Source organism: Podarcis melisellensis (assembly GCF_964234715.1).
Source record: "Podarcis melisellensis genome assembly, chromosome: 4".
Taxonomy (NCBI): domain Eukaryota; kingdom Metazoa; phylum Chordata; class Lepidosauria; order Squamata; family Lacertidae; genus Podarcis; species Podarcis melisellensis.
The window spans coordinates 49349648-49371670 of record NC_138531.1 but is presented as its reverse complement, the minus strand read 5'-3'; the positions used below and the strand labels follow the sequence as shown (position 1 = coordinate 49371670).

At 41.4% G+C, this 22023-nt stretch overlaps 2 protein-coding genes across 5 annotated transcripts in view; both read right to left on the bottom strand.

The window, feature by feature from the left end:
• Nucleotides 1-1731, bottom strand: part of LOC309368741 (cystathionine beta-synthase-like) — a 38229-nt gene extending 36498 nt beyond the window's left edge. Inside the window, exon 1 of the mRNA XM_081909032.1 lies at nucleotides 1617-1731. The gene's annotated coding sequence lies outside the window, so the exon portion shown is untranslated. The remainder of the gene's footprint in view (nucleotides 1-1616) is intronic.
• A 3567-nt stretch (nucleotides 1732-5298) lies between these two features.
• On the bottom strand, nucleotides 5299-21525 carry U2AF1 (U2 small nuclear RNA auxiliary factor 1). Of its 4 annotated transcripts, XM_081909275.1 has the most exons (9): nucleotides 21367-21525; nucleotides 19546-19633; nucleotides 17103-17133; nucleotides 16467-16533; nucleotides 12958-13007; nucleotides 11506-11604; nucleotides 9639-9772; nucleotides 8944-9036; nucleotides 5299-5571 (listed from the first exon to the last, which is right to left on the bottom strand). In XM_081909275.1, exons 2-9 carry the CDS (start codon nucleotides 19590-19592, stop codon nucleotides 5418-5420), a joined length of 675 nt encoding a protein of 224 aa, XP_081765401.1. In that variant the 5' UTR covers nucleotides 19593-19633; nucleotides 21367-21525; the 3' UTR covers nucleotides 5299-5417. The 4 variants fall into 4 exon arrangements, with proteins under 4 accessions (XP_081765401.1, XP_081765400.1, XP_081765399.1 ...); XM_081909274.1 differs by lacking the exon at nucleotides 17103-17133; XM_081909273.1 differs by lacking the exons at nucleotides 16467-16533; nucleotides 17103-17133 and adding an exon at nucleotides 15661-15727.
• Nucleotides 21526-22023: the final 498 nt, after the last annotated feature.

Genomic DNA, 22023 nt, shown 5'->3' with positions numbered 1-22023 from the left:
TCTTTCAGAAAAGCTCTCCAACCATCGTATCTGCAAAAGGCATTTGTAACTTGAGTTTGCACAAGATGCCCAACCAAGGCAGATCCTGTTTCTAATGTCCATGCATTCCGGCAAGATGTAGCCTCAAATGAGTCATACACCTTTGAGTTAAGTTCAGCTTTTCATTTCCTACATAGTGGCCAGAATGTAGAACTGAATTGAGAACTACACTCATTCTCTATCCAGCGTTAATGTTCTTCATCTAAATGATGCATTTCAGATTAATCACATTTTCACTTATAAGGCTGGAATTGGGTTTTGCTTAAGGAGGCCTGCAATATGAATGCTGCAACTGCATATTAAAACTCATAACATCTGCACCTGGTAGGGAGTGCAAACGGCTCTAGCAACATTTTTCGTTCACCTACCTGGGAGTAAGCCCAACAGAATTCAGTGCAGCTCATTTCAGAGCAAAATTACTTAGGGTCACACTGTCAGTACCACCCTAAGAAATCTATTTCTAGAATACATAAAAAGAGGCCTGCTGGAGCAGACAAAAGGCCCATCCCACACCATGATCAATCAAGCCCAGAAACTAGAATAGTCCTTGCCCAATTTTTTGTGGTTTGTTTTTGCTTTAATAACTGAAACAGACAGATTTTGCTTTAATAACTGAAACAGGTTGTGTACACATGGGCTTAGCCAAAAGGAGGCAGGGAGGGGCAACTCCCCCACTAACTAAATCAATAAAAATCAATAAAAATACATAGCTAACTGAGATTCTGCCTCCCCTAACAAAATGCCTGCCCCTCCCCCAACAAGAATCATTGCTATGCCCATGTGTGTACACACTATATATTAAATCACCCCCCCCAAAAAAAAGAATATTGGAAACTGTAGCTCTTTGAAGGGTAAACTACAGTTCCCATGACTGTGCATGTGTACTTTAAATGTATGGTTATGTACACAGCCTAGGTAGAGGATTTCATGAGAAGTATATGCTGGGAAAGATGGAGGGCACTAGGAGAAGGGGACAACAGAGGACGAGATGGTTGGACAGTGTTCTGGAAGCTACCAGCATGAGTTTGACCAATCTGCGGGAGGCAGTGGAAGACAGGAGTGCTCTGGTCCATGGGGTCACGAAGAGTCGGACACGACTAAACGACTAAACAACAACAACGATTATTGCCTCTGTCCTAGTAAGCATTTTCCCTCCATTGCCTAATGGGGTTTTGCTGTTTTCTGGAGAGATAGCAAGGTAAGGCTGGCCCCCAACCAAAAAAAACTTAAAGAAATAAAGTTCGTTCAGAAGCAACCTTCAATAAAGCAAGCAAGAATAAATTAAAACCCATCATCTGCCGTTTGGCGCTGCTTCCAGTTCACCTGTTGAGAACTAGATGATGCAACCGGAAGGTGAATGAGAAGAAAAAGGCGCTGCCCCAAGGCTCCGGGACGGGGCGGGGGGAGAAACAGTGCCCAACGCAAACACACCCTTAACAAAGAAGTCCTCTAGCGATTGGGGCGGTCAGAATTGGCGCTGCCTGCACCTCGTCCTTTCCTCGCCCACTTATTGCCCTAGATCAGATGCGCATCCCACTCCTTACTAATCGCGGGGAGAGGATAAAACCAAGACTCACCTGGGGGCCTGAAAGGAAGGAAAGGGCAGCGTGGATGGGAAACGCTCCCCGCAAGCAGAGCAGAGAAGCAGCGCCCGATCCAGCCGCGCAGAGGGTTGCTCGGCGTGTGCAAGCAGCCTTACCCAGCCCACATTCTCTTTTGGAAAGAGCGCGGGCGGTGATTGGCTAGGACGGGGGCGTAGGGGGGACACACCCCGCCAATGAGAAGGCGGCGTGTCAGTCCTGCAGCCTGCGCAGATGGTTTCTCCGAGCTGCATGGCAAAGGGAAATATTACGACACAGGGAACTCAGCTAGGTTGTAGGGCGGCAGTTCTTTTGCTTGAAGACTCGCTTTCCGGGTTAATTTTGATGCCTTGGCACACACACTCTCTCTCCTTAGACACAGCTGCTCATAATAAGATGCTATGTAAATATGGCTTGTGTTTTAAGCTGCTAATGTGAACCTACCCTTTATCTGTTTAGGTGTTTTGTTTTTTATGTTTTTTTTAATTAGCTCTGAATCTTATTTGCCATTGATTTTAGATACGTGCCTCAGGCATCTTCCAACTGGCAAAAGAACTGCCTTAAGGAGCTAATTCTGGGTATCATGAACAATCACCTTGTTATTTCATTTATTGTATTTTTACTGACAGGGAGAGGCACTTGTGAGATTTTTTGCCTCAGCTACTGAAATAACCTGCCCAGCCGTGAGTACTAAGCACCTTGACTTGGACAGTTCACATATATTCATTGTTCCTCCTCAGGGACCCTACAGGTCATTAGTCCAATAGGAATCTCAACACGTGCCCCCCCCATCCAGTTTAATACCATATCGAACCCTGCTTAGCTTTGCAAATGTGCTACCAGTTTTATTACTGCACCACCACACTGCTAACATTCAGCGGAGATGCTAACATGTGGCAGGATTATATGGTTTAAAAATTGGTATCTCCGATATACAAAGGGCAGCTATTACTTATTGCTGTTTATTTAGAGCATTTGTACCCCACATGAGACTCAAGAGTCCCATGGACTGCAAGAAGAACAAACCTCTCCATTCTGAAGGAAATCAGCCCTGAGTGCTCACTGGAAGGACAGATCGTGAAGCTGAGGCTCCAATACTTTGGCCACCTCATGAGAAGAGAAGACTCCCTAGAAAAGACCCTGATGTTGGGAAAGATCCTCCACAAGGAGAAGGGGACGACAGAGGATGAGATGGTTGGATGGTGTTCTTGAAGCTACCAGCATGAGCCTGACCAAACTGCGGGAGGCAGTGGAGGACAGAAGTGCCTGGCGTGCTCTGGTCCATGGGGTCACGAAGAGTCGGACATGACTAAACGACAACAACAACAACCCCACTCTTCAGTCAAAAAAACCTCTCAGGTGGCTTATATACAACCAAATTAGTACTAGCCTGCAGGCCTATATAACCTGAAAGACACGACACAAAAGCAAAACTTGATGGTGAGGAAAGAGTGGGAAGCAAACTCAGACATTTGCTCTTAACGTTAAATACTGTAGCATTTTTTATGATGACCAACTGGCATGAAAAGAGTTCATAGACAGGAAGAGTTTGGCGGAGCTGCTCCTTTAGCAGGGATGCAAAGGGCCCTGCTTCTCATCTCTCCCACTGGTCCAGCCTGCTCTCTCACACTTTTGCACACACTAAAAGCAGCAGCAAAAAACGATCGCCTTGCCCTTTCCCGGCCCACCTCTCCTGTAAACAGTCTCAACTCTTGCTGGCGGCTGGCCTTCCCTTTCAAGCAATAGGCATATTGCGCAGCCGCCACTCGAAGCTGTCGAATCACACCGGAAGTGTGTGCTAGCCCGCGCTTCCTCCCTATATTTCGAGTTCAAGCCGGCGGCGTGGAGCGCAAGATGCGTGGGTGCCGGGCTGCGTGGCTGCAATCAGCGCCTGCTTTGGACTACGCTGCCGGGTGATGCGCTTTGTCTCCCGCGGGGAGGATGCGTATTCTCCCCGCGAGCCTGAGTCAGCGCGCCCGATCCATCGCGAGCCTGCGTTGCCGAGGGAGCCACCAGCGCCACTGCTGACGCATCTTCGTAGGCTCGTTTCTTGCTGCGAGCCCCGTCCGTTGGCGTCGCCTCTTCCCATGAAACGTGCCCTTGCAGGATCGAGGGACATTTCACGTTGTGAAATGGATACCCTGGTGAAGATTTCCATCTGCACCCAGCTTGGAGATGCATTTTCTTAGAGTTGCAATAGTAATGCACCCAAGTCAATGGACAAACCACATTGAGCACCATGATTTGCTTTAAAGAAGGGTTTAAAAAGCAAGACAAAGTTTCAAGAGTACAGCATTCAAGCAATTGACCAGTTTATGTTGTGGGGCGTTAGTCTGGATAGCATCTGAGGGCCATTTTGTTGTTTTTAATATTTAATGCTGTATTGTTTTTAACACTTGATTAGAAACTCAGCCAGATGGGCGGTGTATAAATAAGTTATTGTTATTATTATTATATTTGTGCCCCACCCCTATCTTATATTTCTTCCTGTCTAAGTGTAGAACTTTACATTTTTCCCTATTGAAATTCAATCTGTTAGGGCCATCTTGAATCAGATTCTGTCTTCTGTAGCATTAGTTACCCCTCCCTGTTTGGTGTTATCTGCAAATTTGATGAGCATCCCCTCAAGATGTTGAGCAACAACAGACCCAGAACAGAACCCTATGGGCACCCCACATGTCATTTTTTCAGGCTGATGAGGAACCATTAGTGGGCCCACTGGGTTTGGCCAGCCAGCCAGCTACAAATCCACCTAACAGTTACCTCATCCAGCCCACATTGACTTTGTCAGAAGACTTATTGAAATCAAGATACACTACATCCACAGCATTCCCCTGGTCCACCAGGCTTGTAACTCGATATCAAAGGAAAGGAGATTGGTCTGGCATGAATTGTTTTTCAGACATCTATGCTGGGTCCTGGAACCATCATATTATTGTTCATGATCTTAGGAAGCAATTGACTGAGGGGAAGCATACAAATTAATTTAAGGGTAGTATGCAATTTCATAAAATAAATATGACTAAAGGTGGCATTTGTTTTAGGTGAACTGGCAACTCTCACTGACTTCTTCCTGAGGCTGGACAAAATGCCTGTTTTGCAAGTCACATTTGCCTCAGCACTTTTACAACCAAGCTGCAGATTAAAATTCATTGTGAGCTTGTTATAATAAAGAACCCCCAAGTTCAGCTTTCATATGGCACTTTAACTAAAATAGCCTTCCATGTGGAAATAAACTCTGAATTTTGGCACAACCTGGAGTTGCAACTACTCAGGAGTGCTTAGAGAATAGGCTTTAATTTTTTAGTTCAAAAACTGGATTTATTGTAAATGCCACATTCACAGAGAACAGATTTCTTAGTAACAAAGAAGCATACAGATTTATATAACTAAGCATCTTGTCCGAGTAAAGAAATGCTCCTTCACAGCTTTCATTTAGAGGTGCCTACGCTAACCTAAATAAGCAGAAAGCATAACAAAAGAGGGAAACTTAAATGAGTAACTGCTTATGCACAATTTAATGTATATAATATTTTGTATTATATACATGAACAATTTAATGCATATCCAAATGTAAAAACCAGCTCTTCTGCAGTACATAGCAATCCCCACCCCACCCAAATCATTCATCAAGGTCAAAGAAATATTTTTTTCCATAAGAAATCAGTTACGCAAAGAAAACTGTATCACTACAAATTTTTATTCAGAAGCCCATCTTTTAAAAAAAGTTTTCATTATGAACTTGTTTGGTCAATCAACTACAACACTTTCTAACAGATAAGGTAGAAATGGCATGGCTCAGAATCGTCCAGATCTTTCACGATCTCTTGACCGCCTTCTATCACGCTCTCGGCCACCACCACCGCCGCCGCCACCACCACCTCCTCCACCTCCGCGACCACGATCTCTGGATCTAGAGCGACGTTCACGGGACCTTGACCTGGATCTATGCCTGGTAGAAAAAAATGAGCACAGTGAAAAACTTTCTCACATTTGTCCTTGCATCAAGACTATGTAAGAAACAACTGCTCAAATACAAACCTTAAAAAAACAAACAAACTTTTCAAGGTTTTTACACAAGTCTTCTTTTTTGAATACTAAAACTGTACTGCCCATACTTTTTGTTAGTAACCTAGGAGACCAGTGCTTTGGTCCTGGTAAGTACCGTATTTTTCGCTCTATAACACGCACCTGACCATAACACGCACACAGTTTTTAGAGGAGGAAAACAAGAAAGAAATATTCTAAACGAAACAGTGGATGTATGATTTTTGTGGTTCATGCTGTGGCCACAGACATGTGATCTGACAGTGAGTTTGGGGTAGCCCAATACAAAAATCCTGAGGATCCATGTGGATCCGTGCTTTGTAACCACGTTTTAAGTGGGGAGGGAAGGAAAAACACTCAAGGGACAAGGAGCACACGTGGGGGGTGTGGAGAAGGATGCTGCGAATAATGCAGGAGAGGCTCCTCTCCGGCTTTGCTCCTTTAAAACAAGCAGGCTCTGCTTCTATCCCTCCTCCCCGGCAAGGAAACCATGATAGTAACCATTCTGAGACAAATCAAGAAAAATTGCGACCAACACCCCTCCCCAACAAGCGCAGTGAGGTCAAAACACACACACACACACACACACAGAGAACTGGCCCTAAAGTCGCAGGGCGCTGGGAGAGTGCAGGGGCGCAGGGAGAGTGAATGGAAGCAAGAGAAGGAGAAGGAGCCCTCACACACACAGAGACACACAGAGTGTCAATTCTAAAGTGGAGGGAGAGCGCAGGGGGCTGGGAGAGTGAAGGGGAAGCAAGAGAAGGAGCCCACACACACACACACACAGTGGAGCTGAAGGGTGTAGAGTCTCGTTTGCAGCCAAATATAGCTGCATTAGACTACGGCAACAACAGAACACACACATTAGGCATTTATAAAAAGGCAATTTTAAGAGGTCAAAAAGTATTTCAATATTTAGTAAATGTCTTCACCCATTGGAAAAACAACATGTAAATAAGCAAAGTGCCCTCAGCAGTAAATAAGCAAAGTGCCATCTTGCCACTTCCTAATTCTTATTCTTTATTAGATTCCTTTTCTTATGCCCTAGGACAGGTTACAAGTACAATATCAAACATGACTGTTACTGCCCTGCCCCGCAGCATACACCAATTAATTGTAGGGCAAGCATAATTAAGATGGCTGTGCCAGCACAGACCTTGCTGGTTTCCATTCCTGGCTCCTACCTTCCCCCAGGCCCTGCCATCATCCAGCTGAGCTACATCAGAGGCAGCAGTGCTAGACCCAACAACATTTGTCCCAATATGCTGTGTGCTTGAATCGCATTCACATGTAAGAGCCTGTGCATATGCCAAACTGTATATAAATACTACTATGTATTTAGCAGCTTGCAGAAGTGGTCCACACAGAGGAGGGTAACCAGATGCAAGGAAAATACAGAATTTGTGTGCTGTGACATTCTGCAACATCCTTTTCTAACATTTCAAAACTTACACAACTACATCCTAAATTCAATTATGAATTATCCTTTAGAGAGGAGCATTTTACCAAGCATATGTAGCAGGTGACAAACAAGTAGTTCCCAATTATGTACTACTACTGTGCCCCATTCATGTTTTAAACCAGCATGTTCTGGCATAATTATATAATAGATCCAATCCCCCAAAAGTAGTATTTGTAGAGCTGTGAATACAGCTAAACTTGGGAAAAGCAGATAGAGCTTTCTCTTGCATCATGGGGAAGATGTGCAAACTCATTCCAGAGAAATCCCTGGAATTTCTTGGGGGGACTGAATAACTTTTCGTTGACAAAACGGGTGATATCTAACATCAGTCAAACTCTAGGCAGACCCACTGACATCAATGGCTGATTTCCAGTTGTGGAGTCATGCTTGTGCAACACTTCTGCTTGCACAAATGAGACTTGTTTTTCATCCCCTCCCCTGCAGCAGGAAGGGAGGAACAGGACTCATATTGCATCTGCTGGTGTGACACTGGATGTTGTTCAGTGGACTAAGTAACTTAGGCAGTACAGAAATTTAATAAATAATAACAACAACAGCTTAAGGCCATTGATTTCAATGAGTCGTACTTGGATATCACTTGTGATTGCTTTTTTGTTTTAAACAGCAGTAGGTGGCAATAGAAAATAAGAGATTCAGAAGTTCACTGAGATATTTTTTTTCCAGAATGAAGCACTGATTTCAAATGAAACTTGAATAATAAATAAATATTGAAAGATACTTTATGTATCACTTTTCTAGGCAAACTTCACAAAGCTGCTTACATAGAAACATTTAAACAATAAGCATTAGAATTATGTAACAAACTGGTCAACACAAGCTCAAGATGTTCCTTAGCCCTGTGGTCGTAGTTTGAGGAGGGAAAAGGCCACCCCAGCTAGAATTATGAGAGCTAGCATATGTAAGCCAGAGATGCATGCCATATTTACAACTCAAATAAGCGAAAGCAACTTCATACCAGACTCCTGCAAATATATTTAGAAGCGTTAATGGGAGAACAGGAACACTCTGATTAAGTTGATGAATGAACTGCTTCAACCTGTGGTTCAAGTTGCATGAAGTCCTGATAAATCAACATTTTTACCAGTCTGTCTTATTTTAGTCTTGAACTCACACCTTTACAACCCAATGCAATCTTTTTACTAGTGCTGTATTGCAAAACAAATCACCTGTGTTCAATCCTGCTCCAGTCTTGCTAACCTGCACATCAGTATTAAATCAATATATTTGTATGGCTGTAATAGATTATGTATATTTCTATCAATGTTTAATTGCTTTTAAAAATTATTCCCCCCTATGTTTTTAGCTGTTCTTATTTTTATCTATAAGCCATCATTGAGTCCCTGTCAGGGGAAAAGGTGGGGTATATCAATAGCAATTCATGCTATCACCCATACACAGTAAGAGACTCCTTATTGCAACATTTATGTACTCTGTATGAAATAGGGCACTATTGCCCATCATTATCAGTCCTAAGGTACAATTCTTATGAAAAAGCACAGTTTCAGCAATATAACAAGTGCACATTTATTGCTCCAACATTTAATAGCTCAGCTTGTCAGCCACTGCATTCACTTTTCAGTTTGCTAAAGTTACTTGCATTCAACTGAAATGGGATGGGAAGCAACATGAAAACCATGAATTGCTGGTACTTGCATCAGTCTTCATCTTCATAAGCTGTGACAAATTTGGTAGTATTGCACCACCTAGCTTACCTACAAGTTTTCCCATTGTAGAAAAACACATATTTTTAAAAACTGAAGTTTTTTTTAATATAAAAGAACAACAAGCACTTACTTCTTGCGGCGGCGGCCATACAGCTCACGTCGCAATTCTCGAGAAATGGGTTTCAAATGCATAAAGTTACAGAAACCTCCTCGTGTACACTCCCTTGAGGGGGAAAAAAACAACAACGCAAGGTTTTGATGATTAAGGAAATGCTATTGGCTTAGATTCTAACAAAGTTTCTGCTGGTGAGACTGTTCTATGAGTGGTGTTCCACTAACAGGATGCTCCTGCCAGAAGAGGGCAGCATTTCTTGATGCTCTCCTAATCCTCATGCACCCCCTTTAAAATCTGCTATGTTGAGCTGGCGAACCTTGACAGCAATGGAGAAGCATTGCAGGGGGCTGGGGAATTTTTAAAAAATGCTCTTCCTGTCCTGTAGTACAGCAGGAGTCTGTACTGCAGGCTTCCTCAAACTCAGCCCTCCAGATGTTTTGAGACTACAATTCCCATCATCCCTGACCACTGGTCCTGCTAGCTAGGGATCATGGGAGTTGTAGGCCAAAAACATCTGGAGGGCAGCTTGAGGAAGCCTGTTCTACTGGATCCCAGGTCTCTCTGTGAATGGAGGGAATATGTCCATTCACAGAGGGCAAATCAGGATTCAAAACCATGGAGCAGTGTCCTGTCACTCATGATTTTTTTAACAGAAAAAGGCATTTCAAAATCACCTCAAAAATGGAGACAGTAGAAAACAGTTTACTCACCCCATTTCATACTGGCGGCAGCAAGCTTCTCTGAAATCTGTCACAGGAGAGAGCTCTGCATGTATCGGCTGCCCATTAAACCAGCGGTTGTTCAGGTCAATCACTGCCTTTTCTGCATCTTCTTCACGTCGAAACTGGAAAAAAGAAGGCTAAGTTTACAAAAATGAAGTCTCCACTTTTACATATTACTAGGAACTGACATGATTCTCAGTGCCAACATGAAAATTAGGAAAGCACAAAAGATTCATTTACGTAGTCTTAGCGAAATAGTAAGGAAGCATGTTTCGGGGGGGGGGGGGGAACGACAGGGACACAAGCAGCACGTCAATAGCATATCAATACATAAGGGTAGAATTCTTTCAGAACATGATATACTTTTATTAGAATCAAGATTACTGTATATCCTTAATGTGTCCCTGAAAGGTATCATTATTCTTCATATACCATTTATTTTTTGTCATGTTTACATTTTTATTGATAATCCTTTTTTTAAAAATAGTCTTTATTAAATTTCTAAAAAGGAACAAAAAAAACCCAATATATGTTCATATGAAGTAAACTAAATGTAGTCTGTCCATTATAGAAATGTACCAGTTGCTTGTAGTAAAGTTAGATACTGTATTCAATGTTGACTGACAATAACAATACAATTAACAGTTTCATTGTACTATATTCTGACAACAATAACCAAAGTATCTTGGACCCAAATGTATTGGTCAGGGAAGGGAATATGAAAGCAAAAAAATTGGTTTGAGTAGCAGCATATTTATAAATAGAAGGGCACACATCTGTGTCTAGTTTTGCCTGTCCAAGGAAAGAATGAATTGGGAAATGTTTTCACCAGTGTCAGCTGAAAAGATTTTAATAAACCCTGCTTATTCAAGTGGATGAGGCAGCTACTGTTCCAGGATATACTCCAGGAACACTTAGGTCATTTTTAGCACCATTAGTTGACTATCCAACTGCACTTCAGTGGCTATTTTTATTTTGCTTTTTCTAGTTTTTTTCTTAGATGTTCCTTAGATCTGCCTAATAGTTTCCTATGTCATAATAATAATTTTAGTAAACTACATTCTCTTTGTTGGAAAATCCTAGACAGAATTACACAATTTAACAACCACTTTAAGTAGCTATAGTGCTGACCAATGTCTGGCGTTAAGTGTATACTTTTGAGAATAAAAAAAGGAAAATTCCTCAGGCTGGACCTGAATCAGGGATAGTTAAGATACAAGAACCAATTACTTTGTAATGTTAAAATGCAGGGAAGGGGAGAGTACATGTACAAAAGTTCCACATATGAATCCCAATCTGAAAAGTCGTTCTAAACATTTGTTGCTCCATTGTAAAGGTAAAGGGACCCCTGACCATTAGGTCCAGTCGTGACCGACTCTGGGGTTGTGGCGCTTATCTCGCTTTACTGGCCGAGGGAGCCGGAGTACAGCTTCTGGGTCATGTGGCCAGCATGACTAAGCCGCTTCTGGAGAACCAGAGCAGAGCACGGAAACGCCATTTACCTTCCCGCCGGAGCGGTACCTATTTATCTACTTGCACTTTGACGTGCTTTTGAACTGCTAGGTTGGCAGCACTCTACAATTAAGAGGATTAAGTGTCTACAGACATGGTGAGTGTGATATTGGGGGGAAATAGAAACGAAGCAGACAGTCAGATAAGGGAGATAGCATTTTAGTTCACCACATTTCTTTATTTACATTTCTTGCTGGGCTTAATAGGTTTCATTTGAAAGTATTCATTAATATTTATGCTCCACACATAGCCTAACCATTCAAGACTGCTAGTTACTTTTCAAATATGCAAAGCAAGACATTTAAAGATTTTGATCAGCAGTTGTGGACTTTTTATATCTTACCTTTACATATACATTTCCAACCAGATGATCTCCAAGATTATCACAGACATTCATCTCTTCTACTTCACCATATTTCTCTTCCATCTCTGTAAAGACCTCCTAAATGAAGAAAAAATGAGTGTTAATTTGATCTAAACTAGATGGATTAGCAAGCCTATACATCACCAACTTGGCATTTAATCTGTTTTTCTTGGCTACATAGGGTTTGGCAATGGCTCTATCTCTATTCCCCCCACAGGGCCATCTACCACTAGATGCCTTGTTGAGAAGGATTTCAGAAGAAAGCAGGAAGGTGCAGACCTGAGAGCCTGTTTGACCTAACTGCTCTCTTCCCCATCTACCACCAACTGCCCTGTATGGGAAATCGTGACAATTTTATATTTTGATATGTTTATATATTGATATTGTTTATGATGGCTTCAAAGACTGCATCTTGATGTTACTTGTAAGCCACTTTGGAAGAATTTGTATCCAGAAAGGCAGGACATAAATAGCTTTTAACAAATAAGAATTCAAAATTAAACTACACAACTGAAACTAAGATAATTGAAGACTGAAAAATAAAATGGGCGATATCCTGTGTCGCTAACACTCAGAGCAGATTCAATGAATTAAAATTAAGTAATTTAAGCCCATTTCTTTCAATGGGTCTACCCTGACTTTGTTCAGGGGTGGGGAGTATTTGAAATTCTGCCACTGCGGCATCCCAAGGTAAGGTACATGTTCACCTTTGGCCAGTCTCTGCTAGGCCACTAAGGCTGGGGGCATCCTCTGCCCAGGCGCCTGTGGGGCGATGTGAGGAGGCAATTCTCTTTGGGGTGGGGTGGGGCAGCTCAGAGAACAGGGGCGGGAGCTGCAGCCACCTGGACGACTCCCAAAGAAAGGAGAGAGGAGACTAAGGAAACACTCCAGAAGGGAGGGTGTTCAAAAAAGGGTGAGAGGCTGTTGGCTCTGCAGGCAAGGGGTGACATAACTGGGCTCCTGAGACCCACAGGGGTGCCACAAAAAGAAGGAAGTTGCTCAAGGGACCCATGGACTCAAAAAGGTTGAAAACATCTGGTTTAAGTAGTTTCCCAATTCTTCCTTTGCAACCACAGGTTGAACTTTTTGATGCCTGATGTCAAACTATCTTGGTGTGTGGTTTGTCCAAAGTGGTCTGGTGGGGCCTACAGGCTTGAGAATGCCCTTAGGGACACTAGCTGGATATTGCTCATTACGTTTCCCCATAATCTATTGCCTGTTACAGGGAATTATTACTTAGGTCAGATAAACTTTACTAAGATGAATCTAAGGAACATTGAATTTCAAATACTCCCCTCCTGCTGATGAAGAGTATCTGGCATAATTTTGTTCATCTTTTGCTCTAAGATAAACTTCAAAGCTTATAATGTTAACTGTGCCTGATGTTCTCATTTATATAAAATTTTCAAAGCATTACTCAGTGTAACATACCTCAAAGAATTCATCATAATGTTCCTGCATTTCAACATCGCTCACAGCACCTGCAAATACCAAGCCATATTAATTAGAATCTAATCTCAAACAAGGCAAAGGACTCTGAGCACATTAAAAATATTTTATGTAAGTAGAAAAGTAAGTAGAAGCCGTCTACTGGAGTAAGAAATACGTAATATGTAGCTAACCATTAGGAGTAGACCATAAACAGTTCTGCCAAGCCCCTAAAGAAAAAACAATCACAACAATCTCTTAATAGTTTTAATTAGTAACCTGATAGATAACACACTTCCATGGAGAATGGTTTAAATCTAAGGAAACTGATCTGATACAGAATGCAACCGCCCCCAGCTCCAACTATCTTAATTTTAGTGCACCAGATTTTCAAGAACAGCCTTTGAAGAATGCACTAGGATTCAAATAAGGGGAGAAATAAAATACTGTATAAGGGAATTTAATTTTAAAATTATTCTAAAAGCAAACAGTGGAATCCAACAGGTGTTGCTCTACTGACAGCAGGCATCTCTGAACAGGGAAGAAGGAAATTTTCAGCAAATCCTTCTTTCTCAAGCAGGCTTCCCTCCCTCCAAATGTGCTTGAGGGTTCCCCAATCCTCTGGTGCAGGGGTTTTTTGGGGGTAGGGATTTTAGTGGGTAAAAGGAACTACTAAAAATGCTCCCACTTCTGTTGCTGAATACCTTACGACAGCAGAGCAGCAACCCTTAGAGTCTGACCACGTACACTATAATTAGTTTGCTAATTAAAGCTGTTCACAATTCATATGCTTTACTGAACACAATATTAAGTTAACATGTTTTTACTTCCTTCAAATTAACAAAACTAGGCTTACTGACAGGGGAAAGGAACCCAATTTTGCTCCAAAAGCTAATTCAGTCTTCACATTTTTCAGAATATTTAAAGTAAGTCATGCTATATTATTTCCATGCCCTTAAGTATGCATTTGCAGGCATCTAGGCCACCTGTTCATAAACAGGGGAGGTTTTAAATAAATAAATATGAATTTCAAACCAGTATGTATGGCAAAAACTGACATCTATAGCATTTTAGCATACATTAAGCACAATTTAAAACTTTATATGTATAGCTATCTGACCCTGAGTGGTCTGCAGTTCTAGAAAGCATCTTACCCTCTCATATATAAATCTAAAATACTTAAGGATGGGAAAATTCTACAGTATTTTGAAAATTCGGTTTCCCACCACATTTAATGAATAGAAAAAGTAGCTGAGATCCACTCTTGGATCTATTTTCAATTAAACTATGACCACACTTACAACTCTACATTTAGTTTAAAGGGATACTATTGAATTAGGAGCTAAATGTTGACTGACAGATGTCGCATCCCATTTAAAATACACTATGAGCTTGATAAAAATGGATTAAACTGTCCCAAACCAAAATATCAAGATAGCTTAATAGCTAACTGTTTTCTCAGTTGTCAGCAGAAATAGAAATAGTAATTAACAAGATTTTTAAAAATCTACTTTGGTTTTTCAACACATATCAATTGTTGCCATATGTGATTTTTTAAAAACTTGGTAAAACCATTTTCCTGTAAGACATAAACTAAAACAAACCAAATTAAGTGATGGTGTTTTACTAGGTTGAACAAGTACACCATCTGCTAGACACAACTGATAATACTATATGACATATATGGAAAGCAGAATAGTTAAACAATGTAAATATTTGCTGGGTAACTATAACAAACCATGCAATTCCTAAAACAGCAAAAGGCTGATGATTTCTCAAGCAGCATTACTCAACTGAGACCAAATTTTAAACATTACATTTGAACTATCATTTTAAAGAGACTTGCTGCTATGTTTGTTCAGCCAGTAAATTCCGGACAAATAAAAAGAGCTCCACAGCAAACCATGCAACTACAGCATGAATTACTTATACCAGATTGGTGGAAATTTTAGCACATGCCCAGATACGAACGTAACACTGAATATCATTTAGCAGTGCTAGTAGAAATAGTGTTGTAAATACCAGACTGTGCTTAACGATAAGTCATTTAATTATTGCATTGTTTAACTGCTTCAAGAGCAAATGACAGATTAGCTCAATTATTTACCCATTTAAATCACTTACTTCTACTGATGTACAGTAGGCAAATATTTTCACAGTTTATAACTACACAAGTGTTAAGAATTAGTTCAAGACAATCTCCACACTTTCCCATAAATGAATATCAGTTCATAATTTCAGATTTTAAAGCAAGGAAGGAATTTTAACCGTACCTATGCAGAGAGATCAAATTAAAGTGATTTTAACATCTGTAAACAGATGGATAAGTGCTTGAGTTAAGTTAATAAGCTGTTGACCTAGCCTTTGGATAACAGTAATATGTGACATGAAATATAAGCAAGGACACATTAAAATGATGGAGGCCAATGGCAAGGATGGAGTAGAGAGCGCCATTGCTCAAGAAAACTTTAAAATGTGTCCCTTTAAAAAATTCATAATAGGCAGGTAGCCAAAGTTTCAGAGGAAACAAGTTTTTTGGGGGGTGGGTTGGGCATGGGATATGTGAAGGACCAAAAATTTCAGGCACATTTAATAAAATGTGATCAGTTTGCTCCATTAAACTAAAAATGGTAGACCAGCTTCAGTTGACACTGAGCTCTGACAATCAAGCCCAGGGAACCAGTGAAGGAACTTGTATGAACTTACAGCGCAAACCGTCAGCAGACTGGGAAGAGTTTTGAGGGTTACGGTAAATGTTCAAGAGGGCAATGGTCTGAAATACAAAACGCAACAACTTTATATTATGGAAAATAAGTTTTAACAAGAAACTGGTTTCCTTGTGGTGATCACTTTTAGTTGAGTCTCAGTGCTGAAAGAGAGAATGTTATTTTCTCCCGAGGGAAATATGCGCCATTTGACTTGTGACCCTTCTGAACCACCCTAGTATTGAGGAAAAAAATAGAGATCTCACAACACTTATTATTGCATTTATTTAAAATGCATCTAATGGCATTTTATTATCATAAATCTTGAACCTGAAGCAATAAATAGCCTTAACATATGGAAAGGTTGAAAATTGTCAGGAACTAGATCCCACTGTAACACACAATAATAAGGCTGTTATGAAATCTCTATTGCCTAAGAATGTTAAGGTGAACCAAAAATCCCCAAGTATCACTTACCGTATATGGCAAAAAAGCCTATGTTTTCAGATTTTAAAATATCAAGTCATTTGATAAATGCCTAAGGTGTACTATAAACAATGAACATGTCTTAATGCTCATGTCCTTATACGGGAAGTTTTGAACCAAAAAACCCAATTATTTTTAACCATTTTTTTTTTTGCACATAACATAGGCATTTGACAAATGCTTGATGTAAGAGTTCCGTCACTTGTCCTGTTTGCAACAGCTTTATGTCAGCAGCTCAGAAGCCAACATGATTTTCTCATATTTAGGAATGGGCTCTTTAACACCATTCTTAAAAAAAATTTCTCCAACTGTGGGACTTACAGTGTGAGCCGTCAGCCGTCTGTGCACTGTTTTGGGGATTACGATAGATGTTTTGAATCAAGATGGTCTGCGGGGAAAAAAAATAAAAAGGGGAATTCTACTGGCTGCTGTGCATATAATAGACAATTGCAAAGAGACAACTTTTTTTGCGAACAGCTTAATATAAAATTATATTCAAATGGTACACTATTTTCTTTTTTATTTGCACCATGTTTTGAAATATCACTCAGTCATATTATGTAAACAAGTTTTAATTTCACCAAGAAGTTGTACTATTGGCTTATCAAGGGAGGCATCCTCAGCTCAGCTCCTAGAAGGAGAATTAGCAATATACTATTTTAGTAGCTTATTAGCATGGGCCTAAATTTAGTCTAATTTTAATCCTATCAAATACGGAGGGTCGTAAAAAAAATGCTACATGGTGCCCCCAATATGCAGTGCCTTTCTAACAAAAGGCCACTGCCACAAGGAACAGGATTCTTCAATTTCTCTAAACAAGCATTTCCTTGGTGGAACTTCTGTTTAAATAATATGAGTTTCTAAATGTTCAGTTTGCAGATCTTTAAAGAAAGAATATCCTTTCAGCCTTTGTGCTTTCTACTTGAAGGATTTGCCCAGGCAGACTTGAAACCTTACATTTGTATCGTTCTTCTTAAAATCAAGTTGTCTGAAAAAACAAACCATGTTTAAGTTAGTAATCTAATATCTCAGAGTTTTAATGTCCATATTAGTGTAAGTAGCTCAGTGTTACTTAATTAAAATGTTAGTTTTCATGAGCTTTCATTCAAATTTAATATAACCAACTGTATTTAAAGAAAACATTGTTTTCAGAGCTTTTTTGTTTTTATAAAACCAGCCAGTGTTAACCTCTGGTCCCTAGCCACGGTAGAGACAAAATAAATCTACATTTGTTGACTGTTTTTAACTTATTTCGAATTGAGAGTACTTGCAACTTTCTCTCACCTGCAACTCTATTTTAGTGCAAGCTGGGCAGGAACCAGCATGGTAGTCTTTTAAACCACATTGAATTACTAAACAATTTCAGTAGTAGCAGTAGGAACACAATATATATTCACTGTTTGTTCAGTACCTAACACATTGTGACATTAATTTATTAAGCGAAATTATTTGGTTTAAGTAAGCAGGAAAGAAGACTCTTAAATTTAAGTCACAGATCAGATTAGCTGCAAAATAGTATTTGAATGCACATATATAAATGGGGTGTGCATAATGGAGGGACAAAGATCAAAATTCTATTGAAAAAGCAAGATACAGAAATTGTCCCTCCACATCTAGAAGATGCAAATTAAAATCTTCCAAACAATCCTGGATTCCTAATAACGATATCTTAACTGTTCTATCAGTCATTACAACAGATGTAAATACCCCTGACTGAAGCTGAAATTCAACACTGTGCAAGTGCACAACAACAGGGTCCCTGCTTCCTCTTCTTCCCCATAACCCCAGCTTCACTCCAGGTCTCCTCACCAACACTTTGGAGCAGATTATGGGGGCACAAGGAGGGCTGCACAGAAGGCAGGATGCTAAAATCATGTTGTTAAGTTGATTCCACTCACAGAAGCTATTGGAATTCACCCTAAACTACAATCCACAAAAGCTTGCCACATTTAATCATCTGCTTTGGCATTCTTATTACAAAGTTCAAATAAATGCAGATACCACAGCTCAGTTCAACTCCTGATTTACTACAATTAAATATTCAGGAGAGGACATGCAAATTCTTGGCATCAGTGGAGCATCAAGCTATGATGTTAAATTGGTGGGTCACAACAATATTATGGCATATATACTAGGTGGATCAAAGTATAAGACAAGCTATTGTTCCAAACTATTCCAGTCTGCTCGTCTACATGTACTCTCATACTATGTTCAACAGCGTTTATTCCCAAGTAAGTCTGCACAGGAGTTTAGCTTTAAGAGTTGCCCAAACAGTCAGTCTGTGAACACATTCTCCCTTACTGCCTCTTTCTACTTTACTTCATGCTTAAGTATTGAAGTTGGTGAAGTTATTTGTTTTGTATTTTGACTATGTCAATCTTAACTATTTGAAAATAGATGAGCAGGCTAAGATATAAGGGAGCTTGGATATTTTTAAAAATAAAATTAGAGTTCAAAAATAAATTAAACAAAATTGTAGCAACCAAACTGAATGTGATCATCCCAACCAGCTTTAATCTGTACAGGCTAACCCAGTGGTTACAAAGACCACATGAAAATGGCTTAGGGTCTTGGTGGGCCACTTAACGTTTTCTCTGCCCACTGTAGCAATTATAACGCACTGTGCTAGATGCTGTATGATTTTTCATTGTATTTTTACGGGCACACCATGGACCACCTGAATGAAGCTTGTGGATCACTGATGGTTTGTGAACAACAGTTTGGGAACCCTTATGCTAGCCTATATTCTCAAACTACTTTAAAGGTTTTGAAACTGATTATGCTGCTCTCATACTGTTACACAGCCCCCACTCATTTTATCGGGATTGCTCTGAATTCCACACATGCTATACTTGGAAATATAAAGTAGTAGAGAAGACATCTGCAAATACCACCATCTCTTAGAATGTAAGGATATGTGCATTTTTGCTATTTCACAGAATCGCTTTGTCAGGGCATTTTGGTTAAATTTGAAAACATGCACACTTACACCAGAGGCAATCAACATGGTGTCCTCCAAGTTGTTAGTCTTCAACTCCCATTACTCCTGCCAAGAAAGTAGTGGCCAGTGCTCAGGGACTATGGCTATCCCTGGTTTACAAGAGAGAATTTGGCCCATTTTTTAAATAAAAAAACAGCTATATAGTTGCTAAATATTACCCAGGAGGTTACCACTGGCTGATCTAATATTGGACAAATTATGGAAAAAAATTCTGCAATCATTAAAGTTTTTAAAAAATATTTCAAAGGGCGAGTAAAAGAAATGAATAGCAACTCAAGGACAAATCAACAAATATATACATGATACTTTTATAGTTCAGATTTAACAATCACAGATTGGAGCTCTGAAAGTCATGGCTGCATTGGATGTAAGACTTCTACCAAAAAAAATTACACCAACCTGGCTAAATGTTGGTTTATTGTGCAACCGAGAACACCGGTCTCCATGACGGCATGCTCCGATTTTGAAGTAAAAAGAACAGTTGACTCTGAAACCAAAAGACACAAAAATTTTATCAATTGAAACCATTTCTATACAAACTAGTTATGGAGTTATAGCTAAGCTTATTAATCAAAAGAATACACTCTGGCCAGGCAAAAGCACTTGATTTGTGAAGCAGGGCCAGCCAAGGCATGGCCAGTGGAGTCCTGAGGTCTAGAAGAGGTGTTCTCCGTTCCTGTCCTAGTTCATATCTATTTTAGCAATGATTCAACTACAATTGATATTGGCTGTTTTAAAGTACAGTATCGCCTTATCTAAAACTGAGAATGGTGAAATGGGGTCTGAGGGCAGATGTGCATCCTTGTCAATTACTAGAGTTCACCATTGTCTTCACTCAGTAGCTCTCCAGGGTTTCTGACAGGAGTCTTTTCCCAGCACAAACTGGACATGCTAGGCTAGGGATTGAATCTGGGACCGTCTATAAAACAAGCAGATGCGCTGCCTCAACCTATGGTACTTTCTCCTCTCTCCATTTGTCCACTACTATGGCATGTTGGATAGTAGATGGGGTGGGAACATTCATATCATAGGTGTGAACTGCAGACATCCGCTGCTTTATTTCCACACCATAGAAAAGTGTGGTTTTGGCAGGCATGTGACAACACTTGTATACATATGATGAGTCTTCTGCACCTTTGCTCAGTGCTGCACTAACTTGTGTAGCATAATAGTAAGCTGCCCCCAGAAATGGCTTTCAATGAAAGTAAAATACAAAAAGCTGCATGGTCTGGTTTTTACTGTTTCTGCCCAGTTAGGAAATTCAAGTTTACTGCTTCCTCCCAGTATCAGTGCATGGACATGAAGTTTAGTAGTGCGCAATGGAGTTTCTTCAGCTTAGACAGATTGAAACCTGCTTCCCTCCTCTCCCTGTGAACAGAAAAGTGGAGTGGAAGGCAGATGTCCCCAGCTCAAAGGGCCACAACCCTCCTCCTCTAAAATATTATGTACAGTTTTCTACCTCGTGTACCTTTTAATAGATAGATAGATAGATAGATAGATAGATAGATTTGAGTGTGGTCATGGAAGCCAGCTTGAACACTTCTACTGAGGCTGTAGTTGCACTAACAGAACAAACTCTGCGCCCCTTCAAAACTCCTTAGGCTTGATGAGAAAGCGTTACGTCTCGGAGACACACAAGGGGATTTCCCCCACGAGATCTTCAGCGGCGATCCTGCTGCCAGACCGACCATTTTAGCAGCGCCGGCCCTTCCCCATCCTCATTCAACTCATGAGGAAAACCAAGAGGAGAGCAGAGGGAAAAAACCCGGATCTGGGGATTCCTCGCAGTCGTGAGCCCGCCATCAGCTCTTTTCCGGAAGGGCGCGCGCGCCCCCTGGGCTGTTGGCGGGCGGGCGGGCAGGCGCGCGAGCGAGTGAGCGCGCTCCCTCCCTCGGCTCGTGAGGGAAGGAAGTATCGCGCCCGCTAAGGTCCAATAGGGAGCGCCTCTCCGGCTTGCACGAGGCAGCCACTTTGCAGCAGAAGCAACGGAACAAGGGCTGAAGGAGGTTTCGCGCGCTCGAGGCTTCTACGGCCAAGAACCGCGCACGCGCACGAGAGAGCGAGGAAAAAAGGGCTCCTCGTGGGGAACCATTGTTAGGAATGGCCCCCGCCAGGGCGCTGACACAGGCCCCGCCACCCCCCTCACCCACCCCGCAAGCGTAGGCCGGACCCCGCCCTTGGAGAAAGAGGGCAGGCCAGGGGGAGGAAGAACCCACTCACTTGTCTTTCTCGGTACCGAAGATGGAGGCCAGATACTCCGCCATCTCCTACAAGCTGCCCTGCCCGGCCGCCCGCCGGACACCTCGGCACCCCGCTTAAGACGTCACAACCCCGCGCCGGAAACGGCCTCGCCGCCCGCCACCCGCTGCAACGATCAAGCGCCGGCGACCAATCAGCGCGTAAGGCAGGGGCTGCGGGGAAAGGCTTCGCGCACGCGCCTGGTGCAGCTGTCTCCGCCATGCGCCCGCGCGGGGTGACTTGGCTTCTCCCCCTCCCCCCCCCACTTGGTTCTTCTTCCATCGCCATTCGGGATACGCCCACCCCGGAGATTTCTCCATAGGGGCAGTTGCTCCTAGCTGCCGTGTCTCGGTTTGTCACTCACTCTTCCATACTTGGTTCCATTATTAAATTAAAGTTTATTTGGGAAGGAATCAGATCAGACTCCGGTCCTTGCTGCAGCAACTGTACCCCGTTCCAAGAAAATGTCTGTATTTGCATTTAAAGCCGGGCAGGAAAAAGCCCTAGAATGTGTTGTGTGAAGGTGCCGATAGAGATACTTTAAAATTTCGTTAGTCTGAACTGCATTTTGAGGTCCGCAGTGCGGTGGGGGGGGGGCGGATTTTTTTTTTTTTTTGGTGGACACAGGCTGGTGAATAA

Excerpts from the sequence above, each read along its gene's own strand:
- U2AF1 (XM_081909274.1), bottom strand. The coding sequence starts at position 21,410 with ATGGCGGAGTATCTGGCCTCCATCTTCGGTACCGAGAAAGACAA. Across the intron at positions 13,008-16,466 it reads GACGGCTGACGGCTCACACT|GTGCTGTGAGCGATGTTGAA; the intron begins GTAAGTCCCACA and ends TGGTATTTGCAG. Across the intron at positions 11,605-12,957 it reads ATTATGATGAATTCTTTGAG|GAGGTCTTTACAGAGATGGA; the intron begins GTATGTTACACT and ends TTCTTCATTTAG.